We start from the raw sequence: 15000 nt of genomic DNA, 5'->3' as shown, positions 1-15000 counted from the left end.
GTACACTTATGCAAGTCATAATTTTGTGATACACAAATGAAATGGACGGATATGTCCGTAATGCCTGCGAAGTGGTCATGTTGGGCATTTCAAAAGCATAGATATAACCATACATATTTGCATTTATTCGTTCCTGATGCCATCTTAACAAAATGATGATGTTTTTGGTCGAAAATTTGGCTAGCGACGTGCATTTCCCTGCTAGCATTCCTCCCACCGCTTCGCCACAGTATTGTTGTGCAGATGGAAACATCAATTGACTGCGGCAGAAACCTTCTCTCCCGTTCAACCTCACAGGCGCCCGCTATAATTGCACCTGATACTGAACTTCAACCGGAACCCATCCTTCAGGGGAGCCGAATAATTCAATCGTAGGATGAACTGTTGCAGTCTATCGATAGAGGCAAAGAAGTAATCATGGCTTTTAAGTCCAAGCAAACGGCTTCGGTTCTGCTTGTTGGACAAGACCTCTCTCCGTTAACTTTCTTTCATTCCACATTCCAACTCCTTTCTGAGTAGGTAGCTGTGCTTATCTTGGTGATACACGAGTTAGGCTGATATGCCACCATTCACTTTTGGTCAATATTATAGTCTCAACACGCCTCCTGTGATAAGGGGTGTGGGTGATGCAGAGCAAGAGAAAGACACGATATACAGACGTACGTTTTTCCATTGCGGACATACAAAATTACAAATTTCATTCGCGTAGCTAGCTATATATAGGCAGTGCGTACATACGTAATATTTTCATGCTGGTTATATATTCAGCTGTTGTGCGCCGATTATTTGTTGTAATCGAAATGTCATCATCACTCCCCATCATACCCGATACAAAAGACATAGCTGTTTCATATTCAAGTTCTGCTTACGAAACGGGACAAAAGGGTAGAGAGACGTTTTTTATCCAAAATCATTTACATGTACATGCTCCTGTATTTATTTTATTGCCCTCAGTTCACGGAAAAAGAACGAAATGTCATGAGATGTGCCAATGTTGCGTCGGGCACGTAATGGAGCGGCTTCAGAGTTCAGTTCCGTCCCACTAACAGTTACTAACGCCCATTGCCCGTAAAATTCCAATACCCTTAAAAAAAGACGAAGTATGAAGACTTAAAAATTTGTGAGCTGGATCTTCATTGTAAAGCTTTATTTTCTTTCCACCGCCCCGTGATAAATCTAAGCTGTCATTTTTAGGGTATGTTTTGTTTGTCTCCCCCGTTACCGTCTGTCAGCAGCGTGGAATGGTCTGGCGGTGAGCAATCCCTTTGCTGAATCATCTCAAGGTCGCGTGTTCAAATTCCGCATGCTTCTTGCCGTTCTCCTGTCTCTTGGTCATACAACATACATACATCCATAGCTAGTCCACAAAAGCCGGGTCCATAACCGTCATGTTACGTGGTGGTTACAGACAACGCCTTTCGAATTCATATTGAATATCATATAGAGCCTGAGGTCTCCTGTCAGCTCCCGCACCTTAGAATGTAATAACCTACACTATCACTGTGCCGTATCGGTTTTCTTTAAGCCTCGAATTAAGTTAGTCAGCTGGTTAGACCCCCTCTTCGGTAGATGGCGGGCGACCGAATTGAATTTGCGTGAAACTTGACTTCAGAGTTGGAACATGGTGTGTGGGTAAAAAGAAAAGAAAAGAAAACACACATAAAGCGCTAAAAATCTATCTTTATCTAGGAAAAAAATCATTGAGTGATCTCTCAGTCTCAAACATTTGGTCGCTCAGTGGTCGCAGCCTCTATCGGAACAGCTGGAAAGGTGTGTACGGGCACTAATTAAATGGCTTTACGTTAACCACGTTACCATTTGTACGGCACCAATATCTCCATACCATACGACAAAGAGGGATCTTGCAAAGTTCCTGTAAGATAACATTAACAGCTGGGTGATATTATAATGTTTTAGAGCTTTATATATATATAGAATTTGCAATAAACAATTACTAGTATATTCAATGTGCCTCTGGGTGTTTTGTGAGGTTGCAGGCAAGTACAGACAGCCACCACCTGAGCACAATATCTTCAAGTGTTTTGAAATCAACTTCGGTTTGTCCATACAAAATCGTGCCTTTTAGGGTAGAGAAATGTCAAACCTTGATCTTAGTCCAATGAAACATAGAACGTACTTGCCAGGGTGAAGGTTTTGGGTGTCGGAAATGTGTAAACGTTTAGTTGACAATTTTCTTTCTAGTCTAAATAGCGAAATGCAGGTGAATATGACAAAATTCATGCGAAAGCTCGGCAGTGGTTTGAAATCTAATTGAATATGCAGAGTCGGCACCTTAAAAACGAAGCGATCTCAATTGCGCTTCAGAGTATGCAAATCAACATGAAGCCCAACTAGGAGCAGGCGGTCGAACGGTCGTGATGGAGAAACAAAAGATCCATCATTGTTTAGTAAACGCTAACTATCGCAGCCCTTATTAATTAATCAACTTCTATCAGAGGCATGATGGGAAGATATACACGTTCATTCATGATATGGGCGTTCTTTTCTCATCTCGATGTCAAAGTTTTCTCTTTGAGGGTAGGGGCTTTGCTTCTTTTAAATCCAAGCGAACGCATGATATCAGGTTAAAGACAGCCTTATGGTAGTTTATATAGACAAGAATGAAAAAAGTAGCATCTGATCCAGCATCAACTGTCACAGACGGACTGCCAAATGGTGATGGGAACATCACGCTAAACTTTCTGGTAGAAACCTTCCGTCATAAAAAAGTTACTGAGATAGTCCTCTCATTCCCTCCATACTTTGACGTGTCAAAGGGAGTAATATAATTTGGTCCTAAGACTAACTACTGACTATACTACTCAGACTGTTTTCGCTGATGTTACACGGAAAATTCAGAGAGGATCGGAGTGGAGGAACGAGAATGTTTCTTCTTCGTCAGGGGCCTGCTTTTCCTTTATATGATAATGTGAATCACCCTTATGATTAAAGATCGGTGCAGAGGAGCCGAGACGTCTCTTGTTACCCAAAGCGTCAGCGGCTGGGCAGTGACGCCACCCCTAAATCCCGTCAGCTCCCAGCGCCATCCATATAAGATATGCTACTTCGACATACGAAATCTATCTGGTAATGAAAGGCTCCTTTTCAGTGTGTCAGTCTGCAGGCAACACCGCGGACCGAGCGCACCTGGGGTCTTCTCACAAATTGAACAGACCCTTCACGGCTTAACAATGCAATGAAATACAGTTTTTCTTAGATTGTGTTTTAAGTACACAATTGCCACAATAGTTTCTTCTGTGATCAGTAGAGTGTGCCTAAATTCTTCCAGGGTTTGCCTATAGTTTGCCTACAGTACAGTTTGTATTGGGTACAAACACTAGAAATGACAAACATGAGGCCCATTATCGACCATGAGGTCTGACCGTCTGAGTGGCAAGATGCACCAACAGTAATCAATATGTGCTGAAGGGAATAACTCTGCCTACATTATCACTTCAGCCTGCATCAGGGGCTACCTGGGAGGGAAGAAGCCGGAAGCATTTTCTCAGGTTTGATGTGCGGAATAAACCCCACAAGAGGGTCTTGAGGAGGTGAATAATGATTTTTTTTTCTCAAAGTAGTACCTTGTAATGTTGGGCATATGTGGGTGAGTTATTGGGAAGTTTGCCAGGTACTACTGTGAATTCCTTTGGCAGCCATAATGGTTTAAACTTTCCCCTTGGCTTGATGGGTTGGCTGGCATGTTCACTATGATTTACATCCCAGCAAGCATATTCAATCATTTGTTTTTATCTTTCTTGACTTCTTCCAAATAAAGATATTGATCATCGTCGTAATAGTTACATCTTTTGTGGACCTGTGGTTAATGCCTTATGTATGCATGTATGTTATGTGCCCTTTCAATTCTCTAAAACATCACTGCAAAGGGAGTATCCTGTGACGTAAAAGAACATCTAATGTTGGGGGACAAAGAATGTGTCCCTACAGATATCTCTATTTTAGGGATGCTGTTATTCAGAAACATTAGGCATGGAGGGTAGAAATGGTTAACAATTCATGAGAAGCCTTGTGGCAGGATTACTGCACTAACCACACTAGGCTGCTGGAAATATGGATGTATTCCACATTAACCTTATTGCATATGTATTGGAAGTCAAATTAGGTTTGTCCATTAATATAGTAAGTCTCATCTAATCAGTGCAAACTCTAGCTAGAAATGGTTCAGGATTAAAGAAACTCAGGGGACACATACAGACTAATGCATGATCAAAACGATAAAGATGTTGTAACAGGTAGCCTGATGGACTAGTCTGGAAATTAAACACTAACCAAGGATACATGTAATGCGATATACATGATATAGTAGATGGGTCGTCAGCACAAATTGATCTGTCCAGACTACTGGGTTTGTACCGTCTGAATCTTCAGTCCCCAACTGACATTAATCTTGCAACACAAGTTTAAAGAGGATTTAAAACACCTGTATGTGAAGCTGGTTGCACAGGAGGGTGGTATTTGTAGTTAGTGGGAGGCAGGGGAAGGTTGTGTGTTTGCCTATAATCCTTGTATGTGAAAGATACAGGTCAGAATGAAGTAACTGTTTGCCGCCTCTGCTGACCAGTACCATGGTCACATGTATGGCACACGTCCACCTCTCAGGTGTAGCTCCCACCCATCTCAGTGGATACTTACACCCGAGATCAATACATTAAAGTGGGCTGATGGATGACTAAAAAGTGTTAGTCCAGCATACATTACCACATATGGATGCTTCCTATGGTATCAGTTTCAGCTGTCCAGATACATTCTTTTCAACCTATTGAACGTGGACTGGTCGCTAGACACAGGATTTGTTTACAGATAATACCTCAGAGCTAAATAAAACTACAGCAGCAACACAAACAAACTCTATTGAATGTGGCACAAAGCATAACTGAGGTAGGGGTGAGAGGTGGTCAGGACCATACAATGAGTGCTGGGACAAGAGGCAATTGGTGCGCAGCCTAGCATAACGTCTCAGGATCCTTGCTTTTGTGAGAAGTGAATCAATATGGTGTGACTGGTTGAAGAAGGTTTGCACATTTCTGGTGACAACTGGTCCTCCAAACAGCCAGGAACTGATTTATTACCTGTAGCGGCTACTTTTTATGATGTTTGCGATGCTGGTAAGTGTTGGTTGGAAATCCTTTTGTTGAGGTTGGTATCCAACTCGTGCCTGAGCTGTCATCTATTGACCTGGTTCTGCATCTCTCGCTGCCATGTTTAAACAGTATTGTGTAGTAGGCACGGGGTTCTTTCTTCCCTTTTATTTGGGCTTGTGTCGGGAGAGTCTACACAGGATTCATTGCATAGCAGCTGCCCAACATCCTTTTATTCAACTTTCAAGAGTGCATTCATTGTGGGCATGTGGTATTTTGAGCTGTTTAGGGTAAATCGCTAAGCTGTGTTGACTTATCAACCTTATATCAGTATCCAAGCAGGCATTGGTAGGGAAGGTTATGTAATGTTTTCTGACAGCCCTGTTTTAAAGCCCCCTTCCCCAAGCGTACATCAACCTCCAAGCAGATGTTGGTAGGGAGACCCCCTCATTCTGAAGAGCCATGCAGCTGTCAGACAATCTTCCTTACCAATACCTCATTGGGAGATGGATGTAGGGATAATATGTCAGCACCACCTGTCATAGCAAATGCTGCAAGAGACTGGCTTAGCAGGGAAAGATTATCCTGCAAATCCAGATCAGTGACAAGAAAGCATTGTGGTCACACCGCCCTAAGTAGAGGGGAGACAAAATGCTTTTGTGTAGTTTTAGCCGTCTTATTCTCCTTCAACAAAGCTTTATCTTCAAATCAATGTAAAAGTTCAATTGGTAGAATTCAATCCAATATGCCATGATTTTTGGTCCATTATTTTTCTACTTGCTATAATGAAATGATATGTAATGTATTTTGTACCTAGCCTTTACCAGGCTTCTGAAGTGGCTGGAAAGAGTAGAAACTGGTTGACAGGCTTCTGAGCGGTAAACTGTACAAAAAATACAACTTGCTATTCAGAGCAATTTGTTGAAATAGACTCCCTCATGGTTTATAAATGTAGAGTTAAAAGTTTCTCTGTTCTGATCTCACCATGTACAATGTGGATAGCTGTTCCTTGTTTATTACTCAGGTTTGCAGCATGCCTAATTCCCTTACTGGGGCAATAATTACTGATCTCCTAGGTGACAACTTAACTGCGTCAGAATGGCCTGTTATATCAGGATAAGAAATGATTGATGTTTATTATAATCTGCATAACTAACTAGCATACAGATTTTCAGAATCCACCAATTACTAACTAGTCCAATGAACCAATGTCGTCATTATCGTAAACATGATTGAATAATGCTGTCAGAATGGATACATGTAAGTTGTAGGATATGCTATTAGGCTTGCAACAGCAAATCATTGGTTAATCCATTTGTAATATAGTTTGATAGGTGCAAACAATGGTGAAAAAAGGTTAGGTCTCTACGGATTGAATGGATATATGTGAAAACATGCTGATGGGATAGGAGTGGCGTGTGAAACGAAGCAGTCATACATGTAGCTCATGACAAGGAACTGTTTTCCCTGTTTGCCTCCAGGACGGCTGCCATGTCTGTAGCCTGACACAACCTCTTGTATCCATCCAGCTATTGAGGTGAGAAACAGTGGCCAGTACAATAACCTATGCTCAGTACAATAACCTACGCTGTCACTACGCAACTGGCAACCATTCATAACAAACTAAAAATATGCCTGCCTGTTATGTTTATTCTTTGTGTCACAGACCTGATGTTTTCTTTGCACTATCAATCAGTTCCATTGAGTTAACAGCTGACTCAAGGCCTTTGTGTGCCTGTGTACTTTACTTGTGAAGTGGCTGGGTGTGAGTTGAGGTAAATTTTGTTGTTGTTTTTTTGCAGTTGAGAGATATCAACATATTATGTAATTCTTTTGCGAAACTGTTGTGTCTAAAAACTATTCAAGGTTTTCACACAAGTACCATTTATATATATATATATCATATTTCATAATGTTGAAAGAGCATTTAACCTTTAGCCTGGTAGTGGTAAGGTAGTGGTTTGGCTCCAAATTTGTCTTGGTTATTATAGGTTAGGCAGCAGAGAGAAGGTGAAACAGCTTATAAACATAACTGTTATAAGCAGTGTAAGAAAAGCTTGACAATATACAATGTAATTTCTGAACTATTTTGCTTTGTTCTGCAAAGGAAAGATAAAGTTAGAGCCATATCTAATTCGGTATCATTACACATTATCAGTACAAATGTAGAAGGTAGCCATGCAAAACTGTTATCACCTCTGTGCACAAGGGAAAGACAGCCTGCTGAGTCAGGTGTTCATCAAACATGATGGAACTGGATGGTGAGAAAGCATCCTGCCAGATGGGGTTTGATTCTGGATGAGTTGTTCAACAACAAATCTTCATCATTGGATGAACTGAAGAATATAACTTGGTTAGGTTTGTACGTACATTGGCTCAGTATGGGGGCCTGGAAGGAGTTTATAACCATATATCTTATACAATGTAGTTTCCTCTAACTTGAAAGTCTGTTTATCTTACATAACGTTAAAGCTATTCCTGTTTTGAAGACAAAACTCAGCCTCCTTAACTCTACAGGTTGGCTATGGTACTGCAGGCAAAAAATGATGTACATGTTTACTCATTTGTAATGGCAAGTTCATCCAATACAACTTGTTACAGAACAGAAATTGAACTGACTAATAATTGTGTAAAGGAGGGATACTTTTCTATGGCTACAATGGTCCATCATGATTAACCCATTTTATCAGCAGTCCAGCAATTACAATATTGTGTATCTTGGCTTAATGCAGTTATTGTGATTCACATTACAATCATGACATTCTTGAGGTACATAGTATTATACAACATTCATGGTCAATGGTGTAATTTTCAATGATGACAAGGATTGTTCTTGTGGCCCCTTCTCTTTCTAAGACAGAAAGATAGAAAAAATGTTTGGCAAAATTGAATGGAAAAAAACGACACAAGGCATTGCTGAATTACTAGTATGCAGCTGTCCCAAAATATACCTTCTCCATTCAGGTCACATCCACTGACAAGACAGAAAGAGGACAATTTCATCTTTTGCAATAAAAGGGGTTGACAGTAAAGTAATTTGGGGTAGGGGGACTTAATGCAGCTGTGCAACATGTGGTCATAATTGCTCTCTTTGGCGGAACTGGAAAGTATTTTGGACCTCCCATCCCATCTTGTGCCCTAATAGTTTGGTAATCTCCAAGCAGATGTAAAAAAAGGCTCATTCTTGGTGTTTTACCTGCTTACTTACATTCATGTAGTTCGAGCTCCCACTTACACCAATCCAGAAATCCTCCTCCATAGCACTTTGTCTTCCACGGCTCGCTGGTTTCATGCAGGTTTTACATCAGATTCTGTTTTTATACACTTTCTAAGTATTGTATTTTAGGAAAATTTGATGGTGAACTGTTAAAGATACAATGCTAGAAAAAAAAAGTACTAACTGCTAAAAAACAGGTGTAAAACACAGAGAATGAGCCAGATCCTTATATCTGCTTGGACCTTAATAGTTTGGTACTGATGTGATTTTAGGCTGCATTGTTTATAGTCATACTTAGATTAGTTTTGAGGATTTCTCCCCATTTTTAACCCCATTAATGGTATCAAATATTGTGTACTTCACACCACATTTCAATCAAACAAGAGAAAAACTTAACTATACCAATGGTTTAAACCTGGGCTCACCTGCCATCTATCAGAGCTATATGAGCTGTTTAAAATTCAGAGGCCCTGTTTTCCTCTGACTAATTCAATAAATCTGAGTACGGAAGATTTAGTATCTTAAGATGACCTAATTTGATATCATTTGTAATTTCTAATTATCTCCCCAGTACTGGACCAATACATAAGTCTGCATTACTTTCATTACCTTGATTGCAGAGTGTAATCACCATGCATAGAGACTTTCTGGGCTGCTCCTGGACTGCCTCATAGATCACAGCCCAAATCACGTCACATAAAAGCTAGCCCAGTTAGTTCTTTGCTCAGGGGATCCTTGGCCCAGAGTTTAAGCACCAAGCTGATTTATTCCTCAATCATGGAAACCCATGTCGACCCGGTCTCCATGACAGCTGCAAAACTCAAACAGCTTGCTCCAATATGATTGATGGCCATGTTCTCAGAAAAGATAAATCATATCTGGTACATGTTGTACATATAAATTAGGAGCAGTTTTTATGGTGTCAATAAATCCTGTTACCCATGAAGCCTTCAGGTTGCCACAACATAAAACACTGGGCTTTGATTGGCTCCATTCCTTATGTATCAGTGAATCAGTCTGATTAAAATTTCTGCTTTCATTTGGACAAATCTCTCCTGGATGCCAATCTAGTTGGGTATATCCACTTAGATGCTAACTACAAGGGCCCAGTGCAATGAGCTGGGATGGCTACAATTTGCCTCCAAAAAATCACTACCTTGGTTCACTGTTAATTAAGGCCTTTCTAAAGTTGCCGGGAAGCTGACAGAAGGATGTAATACTTCTAACCTCCAGCATATATGCCAGCATTTTGTTGCCATGGCAATGGAAACACATTGTTGTGTCTGGTTGGTGTTGCTAGGTTGCCTAACATCGACCAGGTAATACTCCGCCTTCTCTTTGATGAAAACATTGAGCATCTGGTGCATGCTTAAAAGGAATATCTGAGAACAAGCATCATAAACATGTACCCCCACTGTGTCCTTTAAATAGAAACTCTAATGTTACATGTGGAGTCAGCATATACAGTTAGTACATTGATTGAATAGCACTTCAAGTGGCTTGTCTGTTGATAAGCTATCCTTCCTTTTCATTACATTGACTATTTTGGGCAAATTTGAATACATGTATGAACAACATATGTCCAGAAAGGGAAGTGGGAATTTGTAGAATAGATTCTGTTAACTTCCATTGGTTATGGGAGCAAGGGATGAGTGCACCTAGCCTCTCAGTAATTTTCTCAATAGCTGATCATGTATAAAGTCATGATGTACATGATGCACTGTGATCAATGACATTAACAAGAACTTCAAGTTAGATATATGGTGAGTGAAAATATTTTGGAAGAAATTGTCTTCAATCATTGTTGTTCCAAAGCCACTATTATATAATATGCTTCTGTCTTTCTGTTTCAGTCTGCTGAACCTGTTATGAGGTGACCATGGATCTGATTTCTTGGCAGACCAACTATAGTCATGGGTATGTTGTGGAAACTTTGCCCAATGGGACACTTCCATGTGAAAGCTGGCTCCTGCTCCCAGCAGAGAACTTGTGGCCCTCGCCACTCCGAGGGATACTGTACTTCCTGGCCATGATCTATATATTCATCGGGATCACCATTGGCAGTGATGTCTTCATGTGCAGCATAGAAGTCATCACCAGCAAGAAAAGAAAAGTAGTACGGTGGGATGAAGAAAGGCAAGAGACTGTGGAGAGAGAAGTCCTGCTATGGAATGAGACCATCGCTAATCTAACATTGTTGGCACTTGGCAGCAGCGCTCCAGAAATCATGCTCAACATCATAGAAGCCGTCCAGGAACTAGGAAAGCCACCGGAAGATGGCCTGGGGCCTTTTACCATTGTGGGTAGCGCTGCCTTCAATCTTCTAGTTATCAATGCCATCTGTGTTGCCAGTGTGCCGTCTCCAGAGACTAAAGCGGTCCGAGAGTTTGGAGTCTTCGTTATTACCTCTCTCTGGTCCATGTTTGCATATGTTTGGATGCTGGTGGTGGTTATTTGGGTGACACCAGGAGTTATCGACGTCTGGGAGGCTTGGGTCACTCTTGGCTTCACCCCTCTGCTGGTGTTGACAGCTTATGCCCAGGACAGTGGCTGGTGGTGCAAACGTCAGCATTCCAGGATCCACAACTCAGAACCCAGTATGCAAGAGGACCTGGTAAGTCAAGGAATTTTTATTATATCAGAATAGGTAGATAGATGATCAAAAATGTATTCAGCACTCATTAGTCAAAAGAAACTGAAACATAAAACATATTAGACATTGATTACAGGTGTCAATGATAACCTGATTTTAAGTTTTTATCATGAAAACATGCATTGAGGGTTGCTTTTGCCTATTCTGGAGTGTTATTTCCCTATTCACAGTTTCAAAAGGTTAATGGAGTAATTTCAGGCATTATTTACGCTTAGTTGATCCTATTATCCCAGCTCCTATTAGGACACTACATGTACAGTTTGGCTGTGTCAAACAAAGATATTATGTAAATGCCTCCTGTTATTGACTATGTTGGAGAAATGACAGAAAGATGTGAGGTTTGAGAAGAGATGAAGGGAAGTACTGGGATACTCTAACCCTGTAAATTAGAATTAAATGAAGGAGAACAGCAGCGGAGTTAACAGGTTGAGGATTTTAAATTCATTTCAGCAAAAATGTGGAGGTTTCCAGAGGGTATATTTTTGAATGATGATAAGAAATTTAAGCCCCAGAGTAACTTATTAAGATTGTGTAGATGAGAAAAGAAAGGGACAAACCATTAGAAGTTATCAAAAGTTGTCTGGAAAGCTGTGCCTTAGTCATTTGTGAGACAAGTCCTTAGGCATTTCCAACAGAATGAAGCTATTATCTAATAGTAAAGGTGTTGGACAGGACCGAAGTAACCTGACACATAAGGATGGTACCCACAAGGATCATCATCGCAATATGGGTGGTGACTAGGCCAAAAAAGTAATACCACAGTCCATCTAGAAAAACAATTGCTAATTACAGCCTAGACATGTCTGGATTTGTTTCCTTTTACTGTGGTCTTACCTGATATAGATTTAAGTAGCAGCTGTGACTGCTGTTGCTAGCAACTCAAAACATTGCGGGAAGTAATTGGGTTGTTTCTATGCTGCCGTCAGCCAACACAAGGAGGTAAATAATGCCCTGGGGATATGATATACTGTGAGACACTGAGTAGCCTGGTGATAAATGGAGTAGTTAAAGCACCTGTTTGCATAGAACTATTGGAAGGTGAAAGAAACAACTTTTTAAGCTGCCATCACACAACAGGAAATGGCTTGCCTGCTGAGTCTGTGGGCTCAAAAGGATATTTTCCTGATGATTTATTCCTACTCACTTATAATATTATGTAAAAAGTCATCAGAAGGATAATGCAACAGTACCAGATAAAATGAAGTGGACTTTCTCTTCAAGGTGGCCCCATGGAGCCATTTGTAAAGCTCAGTTCTGCTGTTCCCAGACACAGGGAGGGTTAATCTCACAGTCCTGGCCTAAGGTGAAGATGAACTCTGAGCCGGAAGGCCACAAGTGGGGATTATTGGCCTTCTCCCTGCCACATGGAAATCACACATTATTTCTAAGGCTAACATAAATCACTGTCACTGCAGAAAAAGGAACATTACCTTCTGCAAAGTATGCAATTTTGCTTCTGCTCAGATGGCTGAGGATACGTTCTGCCTGAGGTGTGATCATTTTTAACCAAGGCCAACAGGCCAAAGGGATATTGAACATTTTATATTGCGACAGATAATGATCACAACACTTTTGACACTTGAGTAAGACACATGATAAAACTGATCTTGTACTATTGATCCCTGGGCCACTCCAAGCAAATCTTGTAGACGACATCCTATGTAGATCCCAAGTCCAATGTGAGAAAAGACTGGCCTAAAAGAAACAAGATGTCTGGATCTTCAAAAATGGTTTAAAGATAATGAAATTGATAAAACACAGTTAACTGTTAACAGCCAATATGGAAGTAATAATTTTACTCCAGGCAAAAATGTACAGACAAGACTTCTCCAACTTCCATGGTCATTGCACCCAACATGAATAATCTGACTGCGACAACATTTGTTCAGAAGCACCACATGAGATCGATCCATTAAAGATTTAGTGATGGTGTGAGGGCATATGCTCCTTTGTGGGTGGTTTGTGTATGACAAATCTGTCACATTTGCTTTAGGACATGAGAATTTTAATTAGTCATTCTTTAGAGTTACATGACAGGTTTGAAGTGATTTTTATTACAAATGTATTTCCTGTTTTGCCTACTGTTAGAAAGGAATATTAGAATATCTGACATCAGGCCAAAATCAATGTGCTCGCACATGCGACGAATAAAATTTACCTGTTGTGGCCACAGTGGTAAACGATCTTGGACCATTGGGATAGAAATTGGGGTCAACTGAACAGAACTTAGAGCAGTCTTTGTTCCCCTTGAAAGCTTTTGTGGCTAATCGAATGAACGTCTTTGTTGCAGAATGTGCGGGTGATTGGGAGTCCCCAGGGCCGTGCCAGCGTATTGAACACAAGGGCACCAACTGAGCTGCTGGCACTGGAGGGCCGCAACAGGTAAGCCGGGCTATTCACAGGGAGAGAACTCATGCATGACATCTTGTCAGAGGAGAGAATGCTGCTGACATTTGAATAAAGCTTTTACAGCATGCTGTCTTTTTTAATTGTGACGATAACTGCATGGCTATCCGGTGTTAAACTAATCTAACCATTGGGTGGTATTTTTTTTCTTTTCCAGGTTAACAAATCTCCATACACTTATTTTGCATGCCTTAGGATTTGCATGTAATATTAGCATCAAAAGAAAGAAATTCTAAAAGATTAGACTAAACTTCTGCTTTAAGCAGATATAACAGTTACTGTTACAGTAGTTGTGTGAGGCTTCTCTTTATCTAAAAGGGAAATGGGACATAAAGCATGCGTGAACTAATAAATAAAAGGAAAAATAGCTTTTCTTAATTTTTTTATTTTTCTTTTGTTTGGCCCCTAACATTGCAGTAGTCCTAACAGCATGAAAACATTGAAAATGTCTACCCTGGTGTCTCACCATGTTATTCTACTTAATGCAGCCATGCCAACCTGAGACAGGCTTCTGAACCTACCAGATTTAATGACAGGTGGGGCTCCACATAAGGACCATTAAAACATGCTCAAGACTCAATAAAATAAACAGACGGTGATATTAAGTCTGCTTGATATTTAATCGGTGATGGTGGATTGGTTTGCATACCTCTTTTTTCAAGTTGTACAAGTTGGTAAATTTAATGTCCACTGAATTACACTGTTACAGTAACAAAATGATCTATTCATCACATGCTATTTCAACATAATGCAAATGAAACAATGAAATGACTTGGACAATGCCAACAATGGCTGGAAAGTCTTGGTCCAAAAAGAAGAGGGCAAGCTAGCACGATACAAAAGGAGATAGATGATCTATTGTCATCTTCTCTTGATATCTTCTATCAGTGTTCCAAGATCAATGTCAGCAACTGTGCTAAAAAATCTACATGTATGTTACACATTTAACTAATAAAAAGCACAAGTGCACCATGCCGTTCTACATGCACAATGACACTTTATACAAAAGAAAGAAATTAAAGTGAGGAAAATAATAGGCACTGAAAAATAATATTATTAACAATCTAGACAAGATGTATATCAATGAAGATGACAGAAAAGTCATTACGTATTAAGTAAAGGTGTCTAATTTCGAAGTTACAGGGCTACAGTCCTGAATAGGAAAAAACAACTGCTTTTTGACATGAGGAATTCCAAAGTTTTTTCTCCCTTAGGAACCTGAACGACATGGACCGTCCTTCCCAGCAGGGACAACAGCCCACCAACGCTTTATCCAGAGCAAGGTAAGACATTGTCTCCTCCGCTTGCATTATGACAGTCCCTTGTTGATAGCTTCCTCAATTATTATCTATAAATGAGGCACTCTCCATAGGTCCTATTAGTGCAGCCACTGAGTTTTTGCACTCTGTGGAACACATTAGGGGCTGCAGATGCTGAGACGAAAAAAGATTGCAGCTGGCAGTTGTCAGATGGCATCAAATTACTGTAAAGATATTGAGGCCAACTGCTTTTTCTTTGACCCTGATTTTGAAAAAGTATAACAATGTAACCACTGTGCATCTAATAAAAATGGTACATTCACTACACATATCATTAAAAGGTGGTTAAAGCAATAATTGGTGAAC

General features: G+C 40.3%; 1 protein-coding gene across 13 annotated transcripts in view; it reads left to right on the top strand.

Annotated features, from left to right (window-relative positions):
* The window catches only part of LOC109463049 (sodium/calcium exchanger 3-like), a 33575-nt gene that overhangs the window by 3943 nt on the left and 14632 nt on the right, over window positions 1-15000 (top strand). For 4 of the 13 annotated variants that reach the window (XM_019759745.1, XM_019759742.1, XM_019759749.1 and 1 more), the window contains exons 2-5: window positions 10170-10930; window positions 13260-13351; window positions 13864-13911; window positions 14575-14658. In XM_019759745.1, the coding sequence (XP_019615304.1) occupies window positions 10196-10930; window positions 13260-13351; window positions 13864-13911; window positions 14575-14658 (959 nt within the window). In that variant the 5' untranslated portion in view covers window positions 10170-10195. Of the gene's footprint in view, window positions 1-3478; window positions 3552-6580; window positions 6637-10169; window positions 10931-13259; window positions 13352-13863; window positions 13912-14574; window positions 14659-15000 lie in introns of those variants that run through there. The other 9 variants (XM_019759752.1, XM_019759753.1, XM_019759754.1 and 6 more) reach the window with 5 other exon arrangements.

This window comes from Branchiostoma belcheri, unplaced genomic scaffold (assembly GCF_001625305.1).
Source record: "Branchiostoma belcheri isolate BF01 breed outbred unplaced genomic scaffold, Haploidv18h27 scaffold121, whole genome shotgun sequence".
NCBI lineage: Eukaryota > Metazoa > Chordata > Leptocardii > Amphioxiformes > Branchiostomatidae > Branchiostoma > Branchiostoma belcheri.
This window is presented reverse-complemented; position numbering and strand designations above follow the sequence as displayed.